At 43.4% G+C, this 18645-nt stretch overlaps 1 protein-coding gene across 2 annotated transcripts in view; it reads left to right on the top strand.

Moving 5' to 3' along the window:
• Positions 1 to 11276: 11276 nt before the first annotated feature.
• UBR1 (ubiquitin protein ligase E3 component n-recognin 1) overlaps positions 11277 to 18645 on the top strand; it is a 137154-nt gene continuing 129785 nt past the window's right edge. For both annotated transcript variants that reach the window (XM_074955630.1, XM_074955631.1), the window contains exons 1-2: positions 11277 to 11623; positions 18242 to 18498. In XM_074955630.1, the coding sequence (XP_074811731.1) occupies positions 11534 to 11623; positions 18242 to 18498 (347 nt within the window). In that variant the 5' untranslated portion in view covers positions 11277 to 11533. The remainder of the gene's footprint in view (positions 11624 to 18241; positions 18499 to 18645) is intronic.

Raw genomic sequence — 18645 nt, forward strand, 5'->3', positions numbered from 1 at the left:
CAATATTAAAGGTTGTGAGACTAGAAACCAACTGTAATGGTGCCACCAATCAATTCCATCTTCACAATTACATAAACAAACAAAAATTCTTCACTATTAATACACAGATTTTAAGCATCTGGTTTACTTGCTGACTTTGGGCCAACTTAAGAGCTTCATCTTTTGCGGTAAATAGCCACCCTACCAGTGAATATTTTAAAGATGACCTATAATACACAGTCCTCTTGTCAAGAATGGGGAAGAGAAAAGCTAAGGGAAAACAAAACACTTAACAACCGTAAGAGAGAGAACCCAATAAACAACAACAAATAAAATGACCTGCATAAGGCAGCAGCTTCTCCTCATGCTTTATGGCAAAACTGAATAATCTATTGAGTCTGTAACTGTACTATACTCCTCACTCATTCATGCCATTTACACTCTCTTAGCCTTCTCTATAGCCTTAAAAAAATAGCAGAACTTTTTAAATGTTACCCCATTTTCTCAGTACTCTCAATAAATCCCTCATAGTATGTTGTCATCTTAAATCATGTAAATTTTTCTTTCCTGGGATCACGCCTTGCATTCCCATATCAGGTGATCAACTGTTTCTCTAATCTTACATGTATTACATAGCCCATCTTTGTGTTTATTCGATAAATATAAATGACTATTTAAACCACAGTGATCAGTTAACTGTCTAAATATGTGTACTTGAATTATCCTTTCAGAACTTTGGAGTAGTGCATTATCCTCTATTTTTAGACATACTTCATACAATCTTTTTCCTCTTTTCTCCTTGGTCCACAATTCTTGCCATTCCTTTTTAAAGCTTATTTTTTAACTAAATTTTTCTCACAGGTATATCAATTTCTCCATTTCTAATGTACTTTTTTCTTCTTTATCCACCATTTATTGCCAGGTATCCCAGCATGTGCTTGAATCCACACTAGTAAGTAGTATGTTCATGCCTGAGCTTACTAACTATTTGAAAAAAAAAATCATTTATTAGATCACTTCTGCTTTCTGAGGTACCCTTTTTAAATGCCAGTATACCTGATAATGAATCCAAAAAGATAACAGCTGTGGTAGGCTGAACATTTCTTATCCAGTTTAATGCTAACATTAGTTCCATTAATTCAGCTGTCCTAATGGCTACAAAATTAGATATTCTTTTCAATTTCTTAACTCTAATTTCAGGGATCCAAAAGACTGCTCGCACTCTACCTGTTTTTTCCTCTGTAGATCCATCAGTAAATATTCAGCAATGGTGACTCCATTTACCATATATAAACTCATAAACTTTATCTGTCATATAGGATGACTCTTTATTTCATTTATGTTATTATATAATTCTAAATCCTCATCCAGAGAGACAATTTTCCATGTATAATTTACTGAACCATAACTATAGATATTACTATTTTCTAATCCTTCCTTTTCAATTAATTCTTTTACCCACCCTTTAACCCTAAGAGAATGAGGGAGTTTATTGTGTCGGGCTACATTTCATCTGCTTAATTCCTAACATTCCTCACATATTTGTCCAGTATTTTTTTCTGCGCTATTTCCCTTGACTTTAGCCCAACATGTCAGATCTAACATTTTCATTCTTAAATTGACAGGCATTTCTCCAATAGCTACCTGCATTACACGCAGAGGTATTGTAAGAAATGCACCACATACAGTTCATAGCACTTGAGTTTGAATTGATTCTGACTTTTTAAGTTCTGATGTGAGCACAGAACTAAAGGCTTGACAGCCAAAATCTATGACTGATCTTATTAATGCTCTATATAATCAGCATTTTTTATCTGCTTTCAAATTAATCCCAGCAATACTTTTAAACAAATTAATCCTACCTTTATATTTATTTGTAATACTTTCTATATGACTCTTCCAAGTAAGTTTATTATCAAACCATACACCAAGAAATTTAAAACTGTTAAAAACATGCATAATGGTATGCTAAAATGTATTATGCTGTTCGGCCACTCAGTGGCGCTGTGTGGGACATATCTTATTTAAGCTGGCAGAATATTAAAGGATCTTATGGTAAACACATACCTGGCAGAACATTAAAGGATCTTATGGTAAACACATCTGGTATGTATGTCTCTGAGAGGAAACTCTGTATTCGGTCTATATCTGGTACAGAAGCCTGTCCTGCTAGTAGCAGCCCTGCAACCATGTACAAAAAAATACATGACATGGTGTCAGAAGTAAACTAGAGCCAAAGGAGAACAGAAACAGAAGGAACAACAAAGCAACAAAGGTTGAAAACAGAAGGAACCATGACAACATGCACTTGTTCTCCATACAGATTTAAATTACACTAATCTTTAGTATTTCTTTTAGTGAAGATGATTCCCTTTGTTTTAACAACTGAAAATTTAAGTCCCCATGCATCTCCCCAATCTGATACCTCCCTGAGTGCTTCATTGATTTTCTCTTCAGCCATTTTAATTCTTCTGTGTTTAACCCATATAGCACAACCATCCTCAAATAAGGTAATATCTATTCCTGCCCTTACACATTTTGGAAAATTATTTATCATAATATTAAGCAAGGTAGAGCTGATAACGCTTCCATGCAGAGTGTCATTTGGCAATACTATAGATACCTGATAAGACTTTCCCTACTCTAACCTGTACGGTCCCCTTACTCAAAACCCACCAGAACATACTTCCTTTTATCCCTATCATGACCAACTTATATAACAAACCCTCCTCCATAATATATCATATGCTTTTTTAATGTCCAAAAAGTTATCAAATACTTTGTTCCTCATATTTTTTATATTTCTGTTTCTAATCTTACAATATGATCAACCATGCATCTCCTCCTCCTAAAACCTTTTTGCACCTTATTTAGTATCTCATTTTTCCCCAAGTACACAACTAGCTCTCATTTATCATTCTTTTCATAATTTTACCCACACAAGATATGAGGGCAGTTGGTCTATAGGCATCAGTTCTCATAAGTAACTTGCCAGATTTCCCTATTGGAATGATCACTGTATACTTCTGTTCTACTGATATTACTCCTTTCCCCTGTATACTATTATATAATTTTAATAAAATCCTTCAACTCTCTTCAGGTAAGCATTTAAGCATTATATTGCATATACTGTCTTTATCTAGGGTTGTTTTTGCTTTTATCGATAACTTTTTTTTCAGTTTCTGCATACTGAAGTGTTCATTTAGTACATCATCATCATCTTCCCAGCCATTTAGAATCTCATAATTTTCTTCAACTAATTTCCATTTTTCCCCCTCAAAAAAAATCTGTACTTTGATTCTCATAATTATTTACTTTCTGGAACACTTTTGCTAGGATTTCTGCTTTTCCTTTGTTCAAACTTACAACTTTATCCACTTCAGTAAGACCAGGGAAAAAATTGTTATTGCTCCATATTCCATTCATTCTCCTAATTTGCTTGTAAACCTCTGAAACACTGGTATCTTTATTTATTTTCCAGCTTTGTCCAGCTCTCTCTTTCTCTTTTTTTCTTTTTCAGTCCTCTTAAGAATTCTTTTTGCTACTGCCTTACTTTTTTAATATTTCATCAAGTCCTCACTGTTCTTTGCAATTTTAGCTTTTCTGTATGCCTTATTTCTTTTTTTAATTGCAATCTTACATTCTTCATTCCACCAAGGAACCAGATTTTTCATTTTTGGGTAATTTTATATCTTATGAAAAATAACTTTGGCTGCTATGAGGCAGCAGCTTCTTGCCTCTGCCAAATATAAAGGGCTAGCCCCCAGAAAGGCACTGAAAGCCAAACCAAGCTGGTCAAATTGTAATTATCTCTGACACTCCCGTTAGCTGTAACATTGTTTACCTGTAATTGAATGTCATTTAAAAAGGTGAGAAATTATTTTCTATGCTCTAAAACATCAGAGAAACTTGATTCCAACAACAGTCAAATATCCTAGAATAAATATTAAAAACAAATTATGCTGTTATTTAGCTGGGACTTCAGAACTGCACTGATCACTCACATTGAGTATAGGGAGAGCTGGTATCTGACCTTTTATTCTTATAGTGGAAAATAAGAATGGCCATACTAGAGCAAACTGATGGTCCACCTAGCACAGTATTCTGTCGTCCTACAGTGGCCAGTGCCAGATGCTTCAAAGGGAGCAAACAGAATAGGGCAATTTATTGACTGATCCATCCCCTGTTGTCCAGTCCCATCTTCTGTCAGTCAGAGGTTTAGGAACACTAGAACATGGGATTGCATCCCAGGCCACCTTTGCTAATAGCCATTGATGGACCTATCCTCCATGAACTTATTTAGTTCTGTTTTGAACTCAGTTATACTTTTGACCTTCACAATATCCCCTGGGCAATGAGTTCCACAGGTTAGCTATAGATTGTGTGAAGAAGTACTTCCTTTCATTTGTTTTAAACCTGCTGACTATTAGTTTAATCAGATAACCCCTAGTTCTTGTGTTATGTGAAGGGGTAAATAACATTTCCCTATTCACTTTCTCAATAGCATCCATGATTTTATAGACCTCTAACGTACCCCCTTCAGTTTTCTCTCTTCTAAGATGAACATTTCCAGTCTTTTTAGTCTATGCTCATATGGAAGCTGTTCCATACCCCCTAATAATTTTTGTTGCCCTTCTCTGTACTTTTTCCAATTCTGATATATCTTTTCTGAGATGGGGTGGCCAGGACTGCATGCAGTTCTGTATTCCAGGTGTGGGCATATCATGGATTTATATAGTGGCATTATACTATTTCTGTTTTATTATCTATCCCTTTCCTAATGGAGCCTAATATTCTGTAAAAAGAAAAGGAGTACTTGTGGCACCTTAGAGACTAACCAATTTATTTGAGCATGAGCTTTCGTGAGCTACAGCTCACTTCATCGGATGCATACAGTTTCCACAGTATGCATCCGATGAAGTGAGCTGTAGCTCACGAAAGCTCATGCTCAAATAAATTGGTTAGTCTCTAAGGTGCCACAAGTACTCCTTTTCTTTTTGCGAATACAGACTAACACGGCTGTTACTCTGAAACCTAATATTCTGTAAGCTTTTTTGACTGCCACTGCAAGTTGAGCAGATGTTTTCATCATGATTTCAAGATTTCTTTCTTGAGTGATAACAGCTAATTTAGACCCCATCATTTTGTATATATAGTTGGGATTATTTTTTCCAGATGCATTACTTTGCATTTATTAACATTTAATTTAATCTGCCATTTTGTTGCCCAGCCAGTCACCCAGTTTTGTGAGATCTCTTTGTAATATTTCGAAGTCTGCTTTGGACTTGACTATCTTGAGTAATTTTATATTGTCTGCAAACTTTGCCATCTCACTGTTTACCCCTTTCTCCAGATCCTTTACAAATACATTGAACACCGCTGGTCCTAGTACAGATCTGTGGGGTACCCCCTATTTACCTCTCTCTACTGTGAAAACTGATAGTTTATTCTTATCCTTTGTTTCCTATCTTTTAACCAATTACTTATTCATGAGAGAACCTTCCCTCTTATCCCATGACTGCTTAGTTTGTTTAAAAGCCTTTGGTAAGGGAACTTGTTAAAGCAGGGATCTCAAACTCAGTTTACCTCAGGGCCAGTGCCAGTCCTCAGATCCTCTCAGCGGGCCAATAATGTCACTCATGCCTCCCAGAACCCGCCCCCCACCTGCCTAAGGCTCTGGGAGGGAGTTTAGGTGGGGGAGGAGGTCTGGGGTAGGGGCCTGGGTTGCAGGCTCTGGGAGGGAGTTTGGGTGCAGGCTCTGGGCTGGGGCAGTGGGTGGGGGTGCAGGCTCTGGGAGGGGGTTGGGGCTGCGGTGCTTACCTGGGGCTCTAAGGCGGGGCGGACCGGGAGTCCTCTGCGTGCTGCTGCCCCCAGGCACTGCCCCTGCAGCTTCCCATATACTGCAGGGGCGCTCGGGGCGGGGGCAGCATGCGGAGGCATAGTCCTACCCTGCTCTGGGGCCGCAGGGAGGGGCCTGCAGCCACTGGAGCGAGCAGGCAGATATTGCTCAGCTCTGCTGTGCTGCTGGGGTCCCTGGGGGGCGGAGCGCCTGGGGGCGGCAGGTGGGGCCAAGGGAGAGACACAGCCCCAAAACTGCTGGAGCCCCGCGGGCCACATTGGGGAGGTTTGCGGGCCAGGAGTTTGAGACCCCAGTGTTAAAGGCTTTCTGAAAAGTCTAAGTATGCTATCTCTGCTGTATCATCCTGGTTCACATGTTTCACACCTCTTTCAGCACCTCCATTGTCCAATGGCCCCACTGATTTTTGGAAGGCTTCCTGCTTTTGATGTACTTAAAAAAATTTCTGCTGTTAGTTTTTGTGTTTTTGTTAACTGCTCTTCAAATTCTTTTTTGACCTGCCTAATTATGATGTAGCCCACTGGTCCTTTGGGAAAGTCATTTAAAAAAAAAATTAAAAGAAAAGCTTAACTCTCTAGAATTGTACATGCTAAAACCTCTTGAGTCAAAGAGATTGAAGTGTACATGTGCAGCAAGCATAGGCAAAAAGGTTTCCAATCGCAGTAGCTGGGTTTCTCAAGAGGATATGCAGACGTCATTGAACCTAAAGTACACCCAGGCACTGTGAGTTTGAATGTTACCCTTGGTAGAAATCTGAGAATGAGCTGTATGCAGACAGTTGCCTCTGTTAAGGGCTTTTATGCTTTTGGAAAATGTGCCCTGCTAATTTGTACAGCTAATTTAGAAGGGGCTGGCTGTAACTCTTTTCTGCAGGATAATAAATTACACATGCTCTTTGCAGGTATGTGAAAATGATTGCTGGGTATGTTGCTACTTTTCCACTTGAGGATTATTCTAGCAGAGCACCAGCATTGTCAAAGCAATTCATATTGATTAACTAGCAGGAAGATGAAAGACAATTAGGATACTATAATCATGTTTCCTGAACAGTAGAACTGAGTGTATTTAAAGGTCTGGGTTTCCTGAGATACATTACCCTAACATCAAGTGCTCATATCCAGAGGCGGATTAAGCTTTTGTGGGGCCCTGGGCCAGAGTAAGTGGGGGCCCTTCCCATTCCTTCCACCCACAGTCCCTGCCACCCCCTTGCCCGGCACTTCTGCCGGGGAGCGGAGTCGAGGGCTTGCCTTGGCCCTGTGCCTGGCGCTCCTGCCGGGGAGCAGGGTTGGGGTGAGGGTGAGCTCATTTTTCTGCCCCCCTAATTGGTTGGGCCCTTGGGCATGGGCCCCATTGGCCCAGTGGCTAATCTGCCACTGCTCATAACTATTTTAGGTTCTTGTAACTTTTTTGGTGGGCAGAGCTAGGAAATATGGGAAGTCCAGAGCACTGATGAGCAAATCAAATGTGTGTATGTGTATGCAGGTAGTGCTGGGGGTTTGTGGAACCAGGAAATATAACAAAATATATAAAACCGGGAAATATAAAGTTAAGATACATGCCACCCCTGCAGTGCAACCATATATCTCCCCTCTTTGAATGATGCCCCAGCACACTAATAACACATATACTGGCACTCTATCCTTACAGATGGTATAGAACACTTTGGAAACAGAGCACATGAGCACTGTAGGATAATGTCAAACACCTTTTTGCTAAGAAAAACTCAAGTTTAACTCTAGTATAGCAACCAGGAGCTACCTACACCATCTGAAACATTGCCTTCACTTAACTTCCAATAAGCCCTAGTGACTGCTGTCATGTATGTCACCAGACTGCTGATAATCCTCATGGCAAGAAGAAACCCTTGTGCACCACTGCCAACACATTCAAGCGAGTTCAACGGCAATCAATCAGAACTATGCAGTACAAACATTCAAATTAACACCAAGTTGATGGAGCCCCCGTTAAAAAGAAATAGTGCGTAGTTGGATTCTTTTTATTTACCTTCTTATCTTTAAGGCTTTAGGGCTTACAGGGGGAGGGGTGACACACACACACACGAGGAGAGGTAATACACGCACAAGTACCCATCTCTTAAAACTGGGGGGGAGTGAGGAGATGACTGACCAGACCAATCCGACCCTCCCTGCCTGGTGCTTTCCACCCTCCAACATGCCTGGCTGGGCCCCCAGGATGGACCCAACCTGCCTCTGCTGGTAACTGGCGCTGCATCTTCCTGAGGCAACGTGTGGGGTTGGCATGTGGGGTCACATGCCCCCCTGATTTCTGCCAGGGTTCATACCAGAATGTGGCCAGCAGCAGCCTTTCAGCACTCTGCATGAGGGAAGGGACAGGAGCTGCTTCCAGCAGCCGGTGGGGAAGGGAAGGGATGAGCTGGGCCATGTCTTTGCAGAGCTCATCCCTTCCTCCACCTTCCCCGTGGCTGGAAGCAGCCTGTCCCTTCCTGCCTGCATGGTGTCGAAAGGCAGCTAACATCTCCAAGCTGCTGCTGGCCACCACATAACTCAGCTGCCTCCTGTCCCCTGCCTACAACTTGGGCAGGAAGGTGTTAAGCCCTAAGGATGCATTGTGCACCAGGGCCCAAGGAACCTGACTGCAGGGGCTTCAGTAGCTGTGGAGCTAGGCCAGAGAGGTAGCTCAGCAGGGGAGAGTGCTGAGGGGAGGGAGCAGCCCCTCACTGCACTCCGTGGGGGGGCTGCTAAACAGCCTGTAGCTTAAGGGTGGGAACAGGCTGGAAATCACTTCTGGTGTGTCTGGCTCAACAAGACAAGGTTCTGGAAGCCCCAACTGGCAGAGAAAGCGGGCTCAGAGGTAGTTTCAGCACATCAGGTGACAGTCCCAAGGGGGTCTCTGTGACCAAACCCATCATAGGGGCAGGACCCAGGGCAGTGAAGGGGGGGCACTCCTGGTAGGCTACTCTGGAGCCTGTAGGTTTAGAGCGGGAACAGGCTGGAAATCGCTTCTTTCCCCCGCCTCCAGAGCTTAGCTTGGAGAGAGGCTTCCGTGCCAGTGCTGTGCGGGGCTTTGGCACACACAGAGCTAGGCTCCTCCTGGTCAGCGCCATGGGCTGGAGGCTCTTGGGCTTTCCTGGGGCGCCGGCCCAGCCAGAGGCAGTGGGGGAAGGAAGGAGCCTGCTGGCCAGGCTGCTAGTGAGTTGAGCAATCCAACCAGGGGCTGGTTCTCCTCATAGTGCTGAGAGCAGGACATGCTCTGCCGGGGGGCGCAGAGAGAATATGGAGGAGCTGGGAGGCAAAGGGACAAAGCAGGTGGAGGACAGCGAGAGGGGGAACATGTAAAGGCTGGCGCCTGCCAGCACTCACTAGCTGCCGCAGCTCACAGCCAGCACTGGCCGGAAATGTAACTGGGGGTGGGGCCCTGCTGGCCAAGTGTCGGCACGCAGTGGGAGCTGCGCTGGCAGACCAGCAGTGGGAGTGGCCTGCCCCTGCACACTGCAGCTTCACCCTGCCACCAGCCTTGCATACCCACCCCCATCGCCAGCCACTGGACACCCCACCCTCCCACTTGTTGCTGGTGGGGGGGTGGTTGGCTAGCAGGGATCTCACCAGCAGCAGGACCCGCCAGTACTGATGCAGGGGAGGCAGAAAATATGGGACAATTTGCCTGTTTTTAAGAAAAAGTAAGGACACCTGCAGGACGGCTTAAATATTGGACTATCCCTTTAAAAACAGGACATCTGGTCACTCTAGCTATATATACATACAATAGATTTCCAAAGGGGTTCTGTATCTCCATTCATAATTTTTTAGGGGTCTGCAAATTAAAAAAGGTTGAGAATCACTGGACTTGATGACCCTTGTGCTCCCTTCTAATCCTATTGTTCTATGATTTCTACAGCAACAGCTCTGCCAAGCTGCTTCAACTAATCCTTCCACCATTCAATACAACTACACCCAGCTCTGAGAAGGAAGTTGGAGTGCATGCAGATAAGTATTGGAATTCAAATCTGTGGGGCCCACCACAGCCAATGGCGCATTCTCTTAGAACTTCTGCATCTCTCTTTATTAAGGCACCCCCCTTTGGACTCATTCCCGTAGTGATTTGGAAGCTGCATTGTGAGGGTGGTGTATACCTTATCTTTCTATTTCTCTCCATATGCTGGTAGCAACCAGGCATCACTGGGCAGCTTTAACTCTAAATGTTAAGAAAGTTTTATGGAATTTAATGTAGGTTGTCTAACACTTTTCATTATACAAAAGAGTCTTCTGACCTTTTGTGGAAAAGCTGTTAACAACTCCATTGTTTGCAGCAGATCTTTGAAATTCAGTAAGTGGTAACACTTTGGGTTAGAGAAATTCCTTTCTTTATCCCATGACATTCCCTTCAGATTTTGCCTTGGTATCGTCTATTTGAGAAATTTGCAACAGCTTAATTTAAATCTGTTGAAAAGCAATAAAGCGTTTGTCTACACAGGAAAACTATACTTACAAGATGTGAATGCAAATGGCTGATGTTATACCAGTATGACTGTGTGAACACTCTTATTCCAGAGTAAGGGCAGGTCTACATTTAAAATACTGACTAGGTGCAGCTGCACCGATGCAGTTTGTACCACTGTAGCGCTTAAGTGAAGATGCTCCTATGCCAATGGGAGAGCTTCTCCCACTGGCATAGTTAATCAACCTCCATGAGAGACAGTAGCTACCTCAACAGGAGTAGCTCTCCCACTGACATAGCATTATCTACACTGGGGGTTAGGTTGGTGTAACTGTGGGTATGTCTACACTGTGAAGCTGTTGACAAAACTTTTTTGTCTTTCGCGGGTACTTAAAAAAGCCCCCTCCCCCTGCTAAAGACAACAATTTTGCCGACACAAGTGGCAGTGTGAATGCGGCTTTGTCGGCAGGAGTGCTCTCCTGCTGATAAAGCTAACGCCACTTGCGGGGCTGGAAGTATTTTGTCAGCAAAACTGCCAACAAAGAGCGTTTACACATGCTGACTTTTAAGGCTGTGTTGACACAGCCTTGTCGCGAAAAGCTGCGTGGTGTAGACAAGCCCGTGGGGGGGGGTGGATTTTTCACAGCCCTGAGCAACATCGTTTATCCCAACATAGGTCTGTAGTGTAGTCCTGGCCTTATTCCAGAATGTGTCCAAACAAGGAGCTATATAACTGTATCAGTTTAACTATACCTATATGACTGGTAAGAGCAGCTTCTTGTTAATCAACTTAATGTAAACCAAAATCCGAGTGGCCACACAGGGCTCTGCACTGGTTTAACATCACAGTGCAGCTTCCTCCTATGGACAAGGCCTGAGGAGAAGAGCAGCCTTTAGCGCCACAGCCCCTCGGAAGGGGTGTTGAGCAGAGGCACCGTCTGGCATTCTGTGGCACCCGCGCGGGCTGCTTCCGTCGAAGTTCGCTTCCGCCACCACTAGGCGTACGAAGCTCTGTCCCCCCGCCCTTCCCCTTCCTCTGCCCAGGAAGCAGGAAACGGGATCGGCTCTGAGAGCAAGTAAGTGCAGCGGCTTCAGCGGGTGTGACTGAGCAGGCGCAGATCGCTGGCGCATGGTCGGTGGCAGCCAGGTGCGCGCACTGTCGGGAGGCGGATTGGGACGCTGCAGCTTGGCCCGTCGGCCCGGGCAACTTGTTTCCGATCGGCTCGGTGGCGGAGAGGCGGGGCGGGACCTGCCTTGGCGGCGGTGTCAGTTGCCCTCAAAATGGCGGATGGAGGCGGTGGAGGAGCCGGATCAGGAGCGGCGGCGGGAGCGAGTGGTGGGATCCCCGTGCCGCCCCAGGAGCGGGCCATGGTGAGACTCCTGTCCTATGGGTCCTCCCGGGGGGTCGCCCGTGCCCGGCCCGTGGTGACTTGGTAACCTCCGCGCGGACAGGTTGGAGCCTCCAGCGGATGGGAGCCCGACCCCTTGCCCGCTGGGGGAATAGCGGAAGCCCCGATTGCCGCCCCTCAGGAGAGGTGAGGGCCCCTATCCGCCTGGGGTTAGCGCCCCGGGCTCAGTGTGGACGCACCTAGCCCCCATTGTCTGCCCTGCGGGCAATGGCTGTTTCCCGGTGGCACAGTCCCATGCGAGGGTGACACCCGTGCGCTGTGTAGTCTATACAGCCTAAGCCTGAGTTAGGTGGCCAGCGACCAGCGATTGTCTTGTAGAGATGATCGTCAGTGACAGGCGGAATAAAGTTTTCATTGCGCGAACTTGAGATAAGGGATGAGGGCGATATTTTGCTTAAATGCAAGTTTTCCTGGGTTTGTATAGCAGAAAGACTGCTCGATATGCTTTAAGCAGCCACGACAAGAATGGCCTTGATGCACCAGTAAAAGCAGAGTTGCAGCTGGGTACTCTCAACAATATTTTGGAACAGGCTGTTAAAACAAGCAGTTGCCTAATAAAGGGTGATCTCTTGTATAGGTTTGGGTCACTAGTGAAAAGTAATATTTTCATAAGGTCAGTTGTTGAAAGTGATAAAATTAAATCATCCACCTCATCATTCTGATCTGAAGGTTGTCTTGGAGAATAATCTGTTGAAAGGCTCTGTGATTTTTCCATCTTTCTAGATTTGCACAGCTGAAGTCAGGGGAGGGGCCTTTTTGTCAGAGGCAATACATGTCATGAAGTTACATTTAGGTTTAAAATGGAGGACAAATATTCACTAAAGTTCTGGGTTGCTATATGGAATTTACTCTTTGGGGCAGGTATGTTTAGGGGCCCTTTATTCTTTATTGTCACTTTATTATTGTTTGTATTGGTGTCTATATGCCCATAGAACTGGATCTTATTTTCTTTCATCAGCCCCTGGAAAGCTGATGACTTCAAATGAAAATAAAGGGAATGGTATTGAATCAAAAACTTTAACATAAAATCTTGCCTGAAAACACTAGTCTGAGACCTCTTTTAAAAGCATAATAGTCTACTCTCCTATAACAGGACAGTGTTAAGTGGGAGCTGCACATTTATCAAATAACTATTTTACCTATTTATCTTTTTCTTCTAAAGCAGACTTTAGAAATACCCAGTAAGGCAGCAGTTCTTAACCAGGAGTGTGGGGCCCTGTGGGGGGGCTGCAAGCAGGTTTCAGGGGGTCTGCTAAAATAGACCAGAGAGCAGGGCTGTGTTAGACTTGTGGGGGCCCAGGGCAGAAAGCCTGAGCCCTGCTGCCCATGGTTGAAGCCCAAGCAACTTAGCTTTGCAGGGCCCCCTGTGGTGTGGGACCCCAGGCTTGCTACCCTCTAACGCTGGCCCTGGCTCTTAATCTACTGGATATGCAGAAGAACAGTTGTGTGGTACACGTGGGCTGTGGAATTTTTATAGCATGTTGTGGGGGAAAGAAAAAGATTCAGAACACCTGCAATAAGGTAGTCAGCGTCTAATGCTGGGAGTCTTCTGAGCTATAGACTGGGCTTCAATGTTCACTGGCTTCTACTTTAACTAGCAAAACAACTGTTTTGTGCACTAAAGTAAAATTCAGCCTTGGAAGAGTTTATTTTGAATGTGGGTTGGGAATTCCAGCTGCTTGACAGAATAGCAGGGAAAAGCAGAGTGTTAACGTGATTGGTAAAATGTAGTAGGATTGAACTGGTGGATACCATTCAACTCTCAGCCCCCAAATCCACAGAATAGGATAAGAAATAGAAAAATAATAGGTATGGTGTCATTGGATTTGGATTAATTTAAATAACAACAAGCGTATTGCAAAGCCTAAATGAGAGGATTTCTTTATAGCACTCAGAAATCTCATTTGATACTTTGTGATCTACAGATGAAAATCATTTTATAAAAGTTTGTGTTCCATTTCCATACACACCTGTTCAGATAGCCACGAGTAGCTTATGGAGAGGTGACCACCCTCTTCTTTGTGCATTATACCGTCTTAGTGTCCCTAAAGGGATGTTTCTGTATCCAGACAAGTGCAATTCTCTATCTCCCAACCCCTTCCAAGGTAATGATCATTTAAATGAGGTTTGGCAAAAACATCCACAATTCATTCTCTTCTATTTAGGACAAAACTGCTCACCATACAATAGAGATTAACTTTTTGAAAGGTCTTAGTACATTTACATGTGGAAAGACATTTGTCTGTTTTTACAGAAAAAGTGTCTGAATACAACATAAGATTCCTCTCCCAAGGATTCTTAGTGGTGTGTAATGCCATAAGACAACACTTCTGTAATCTTAAAAACCATATCCTTCTAAAGAGACACTAAAATGACTGGTAGAACAGACCAAATGCCCTAAATAACTGTGGATTCTGCGTGAGCTCTTTTGACAAAAGTTGCAAAATGAGAAATTCCAAAGTTAGTCATTTGCAGCACATTGAGTTCAGGAGGAGTTGCCAAAATCGAAATCCAGATGCTGGAAGAGGAGGAAGTACCGAGTGGGGAGGGAAAGGAAGAAAATGATGTTGTAGATGCAGCATTAACAAAGGCCAGGAAATATGGGAATGCCATATAATAATTCTCCCCAGAGACCCCAGCTTCTTCTGTACGCTTAGCCACAGATATCTAAATACAACTTGTGCTGTTTATGCTAGGTGCAAAGTTGTGTTTAAAACTGTGTTAAATTGGGGTGGCTTCTGCTCAAATAAATTTGTTAGTCTCTAAGGTGCCACAAGTACTTCTTTTCTTTTTGCGGATACAGACTAACACGGCTGCTACTTTGAAACCTGGGGTGGCTAATGCATTTTTAAAATAGATCATTTTTTGTAGTTTAGACATTCTCTGTGAACGATTAGAAAGCAAAAATAGTACCTTCACTTTATGCATTTGTTAGTACTGTGTGTACAAACAGTTTCAGTTTCACTGCTTCCGTGTAGAATTGGTCCATATCACTGTTTGGGTTTTTCCCACAGCAACAGAGGAGAGAGAACATTTGTAAAGTATAGGGAAACTCAGGGAGAGTGTAGTACCTGAAACTGCTGAAATTTTTGATAATCTGTTACCACTTTTTTTGTTTTCTTGTTTGACTAGTTTTCACATTCATGGTGCCCACTAAAACAGTAAACTGTTCGGAAGTGATCCCCTGCCTTGGCAGGGATATGGTATTGAATTACTAATAGGTCTTTTTCTTTTCTAACTTTTATGACTCCTTACGGCTACTACTCTGATTTTCTTCATTTGCATTACTAAAATTCAGGAACTGGACATGCTAAGTTATGGAATTGGAATCTCTGACAAAGTACAGGGAGGCCAAGAGGATTTGTGCTCAGAAGCAGGAACAGGACTCTATGGGCTCTGAGAGAAGAGATCAGATCAATTGAAAGTCAACATTTGTACTACTATAGTCTGCTTTGCTTTCAGATTCAGTAACTGCAACACTAGGAAGCTTACAGAATACCTGTTAAATTTAAAATAAAGCATTGATCTTATGACTGTGATTGCGTACAGTGAAAATTGAAGGGAAATCTCTCATAATTTAAACTCTGCTGTGAGAACAATGATAGCCAATGATTTGTTTTCCACCATGTCATCTAGCTGCAGGGTTAGACTATGAAATGGTAAAAACACTGGTGGTCAGTGTACAGTAGACCTTTCACTACTGCCAGCATTATTGGTGGGAGATCACCTAAAGTTCTCAGTGTGGACAAGGACGTAGATGTACTGATGTTAAGAAGATGAGGCACTTTATGGAAATTATGCTGTTTTTAATAGTCCAATGTTAATTATAGGTGGGTCTAATAGCATTGCCTATTATTAAGGTTGCTCAACACTTCTCATGATAAGATCCTGTTCAGTTGCTTAGAACTTTGCTGGTTTTTACCATTTGGCTGAAAATTTCTAAATAGTGTCTGGTTCAATTTGAATTTTTTAGAAAATTCTAATCAAAATAGTTCAGCTGTTTCCAAGAATGAGGGTAGGGAAAAATGTGTTGTTTATGTTACATTCTTGTCTTTGAAATGCTCTCATGGTTTGGAGCAGGGACTTGACATTTGCCTAGTGGTAGACTTTGTGTTGTGCCTTTTGCCATCCCTGTGAAAATTTGCCCAATTTTGGCCACATTACAAGCCTTTGAAAAAATTGTAGTTTGTACATGCATAAAGACTTGCTAGAGCTCAACAGCTAAAATCTCTCAAGAGTCTGTCCTCACTGAGAATGCTCTAGCTCCTCACAGCTCTTAATACTGAGCAGACTGTACATGGTCCATCCCCACAAAGGGATTGAGCATGGTCTAGTTAAAGGCTATGGGGCTCAGAAGGACTACATTGTAATGGCTGCTCCCAGCTGCTCAGGACCGGGTTGGGGATGAGCATGAGCCTGTCTCTCCTGTTCTCTCAGTGAATCCCCGTGGGCGCCCAGGTTGAGTGGAGAAGGAAGCAGTCTGATTTGAATGCAGAGGGGCCAAAAGTCAAACTGGGGGAGGGAAAGGAGTAAGTAGGGACAAGTAGCCAGGGTGAGACTGGGACTGTGTGGGGGTGTGTAGGGGAAAGAGACCTGAAGATTGGGAATTGGAGACAAATCTGACAAGGAGCTTGGGTGTGATTGAGAGAACTGGGGGCAAAGAGACTGAGACAAGAAGCCAGGGCAGGGGCAGAAGTGGAGAAGCTGAGATTGGATGAGGAGTCCAGGGAGAGAGCCTGGGACTGGAAACCAGTGAGGGATGGAGAGACACATTGGCTGAGGACTTGGGAGCCAGGGGTTGTACAACGAGATTGGGGTGGAAGGATGAGACTGACTGGGCAAGGAGACTGGATCTGGGTGTGGGGAGAGACTGCGTGTCACGGAGATTGGGAAAAGGGACAGTGAGCTCAGAGCAGGAGACAAGTACTGGCTGGGCAAAGAGACTGACAAAAAGCTTGAGGAATGGACACTGGGAGTGGGTATGCAAGGAGAATGGGACTGGGACAAGAAGCCATGGATGGAATAGAGATATGACTTGGACGAGGACAAGTTGGAGGGGAGAGAGGCAGAAAGTATTAAGTTTGGGGAAAATAGACAAGTCTGTGCCCATCACAGCACATTCCCTTTCGAAGCCTGAAATGGAGCCCAAGATTCCAGAGTCTCAACAATCAGCTGCTGTTGGCACGTATCTGTGAAATCCACTGGCAAAGTGTGGTACTTCCCCCCGCCCCTCTAATGCTGGCCTACCGAGAGGATGACAACCTACTGCTGCTACCAGTTATTCTGTTAACTCAAGTGGTAGAAGTCTGTGTGGTGAATCTAAATATTCCAGCCCTGTTTATGAACCATGAAGGTGTCAATATGGTGCCCCATGATTTTTCTGATTTTTGTTTCTTTCAGTTGCTGGGAATAATTAAGAAAGGGATAGATAATAGGACAGAAAATACCGTGTTACCTCTATATAAATCCATGTTACGCCCACATCTTGAATACTATGTGCAGATGTAGTTGCCCCATCTCAAAAACAATATATTGGAATTGGAAAAGGTTCAGAAAAGGGGCAACAAAAATTATTAGGGATATGGAACGGCTTCCATATGAAGAGAGATTAATAAGTCTGGGACTTTTCAGCTTGGAAAAGAGACGGCTAAGGGGAGATATAATTGAGGTATATAAAATCATGACTGGTGTGGAGCAAGTAGATAAGCAAGTGTTATTTGCTTCTTCTCGTAACACAAGAACTAGGGGTCACCAAATGAAATTAATAGGCAGCAGGTTTAAAACAAATAAAAGGAAGTATTTCTTCACACAATGCACAGTCAACCTGTGGAACTCCTTGCCAGAGGATGTTGTGAAGGCCAAGACCATAACAGGGTTAAAAAAAGAACTAGATAAATTCATGGAGAATAGGTCCATCAATTGCTATTAGGTTTTATCTTTAAGTTAAATGTGAAGTTTTTTTGTCTTTCATGTGACAGATTTTCTTTAGTTGAGTCCACTAACAAGTTGAGCGGTCTATTCCTTCCATGTCAGACTCCCACCCTTTCCAAATTCCAATGGACTTGTACTTTTTGCTTGCTGGCTAGAGAAAATTTTATTGAGGGAGGATCATTTGTGAAAATAACTTGTATTTGTGGGAAATATGCGTGTAGCTACCTTCTGACAGATGTATTTTTTTTGGCTTATGTTCACTAGAAATGCCTCCGACTTTAAAAAGAAATTAAAGAGTGGGAATACTGTGAAAGAAGGCATCAAGTTCAGAACTGAAGGAAAGAAATCGAGCAGTTGGAGAGCACCTGTAGGAGTCTAAAGAGCTAGAATAGGAGCAAATAGCAGAGATGTATCTTGGGGCAAAATATTAAAAGTCTCAAAGGTTCTAAAACTAAATATGAACTACTTTCTGTTGTTTAATTTATCCTGTAAATGTGGATTTGTATTTTTCCTGGTGCACAGAACTTCAGATTGTTGAAATAGAAAATGCCCCTGGTTTTGTAGTAATCATTGTTTCTCCTTAGATATCCTCATTTCCTTAATTTTATTTCTCCACTGACGTATTACCCCAACTCTAATTTTCTTGCAGTGGTGGGATGAGAGAGTTGACTTTCAGGCTGCCTTTTTACAACAACTGGCAAAGTATGTTCCAAACATCTACTCTGCTGAAATGGACCCCTTGCTGGAGAAGCAGGAAGAAATGGCCCAGATAACCATATTTGACCCTCTGGAGTGGTACTTGTTTGGGGAAGACCCGGATGTCTGCCTGGAGAAACTGCGGCAGTGCGGAGCTTCTCAACTCTGCGGGAAGGTGTTCAAAGGTGGGGAGACTACATATTCTTGCAGGTAAGGCACTAGTCATCATGAATATTTCCTGTGAGGTCACTCAGCAATAATAGACTTTATAAAATTATTTTTGCTGCTAGATGTATCCCGCTAGGATCCTTGAGTAAGTGGCTATGTTAATTGTTTTGCTATCACAATCTACTTTAA

The sequence above is a fragment of the Natator depressus genome, chromosome 6 (genome assembly GCF_965152275.1).
Source record: "Natator depressus isolate rNatDep1 chromosome 6, rNatDep2.hap1, whole genome shotgun sequence".
NCBI lineage: Eukaryota > Metazoa > Chordata > Testudines > Cheloniidae > Natator > Natator depressus.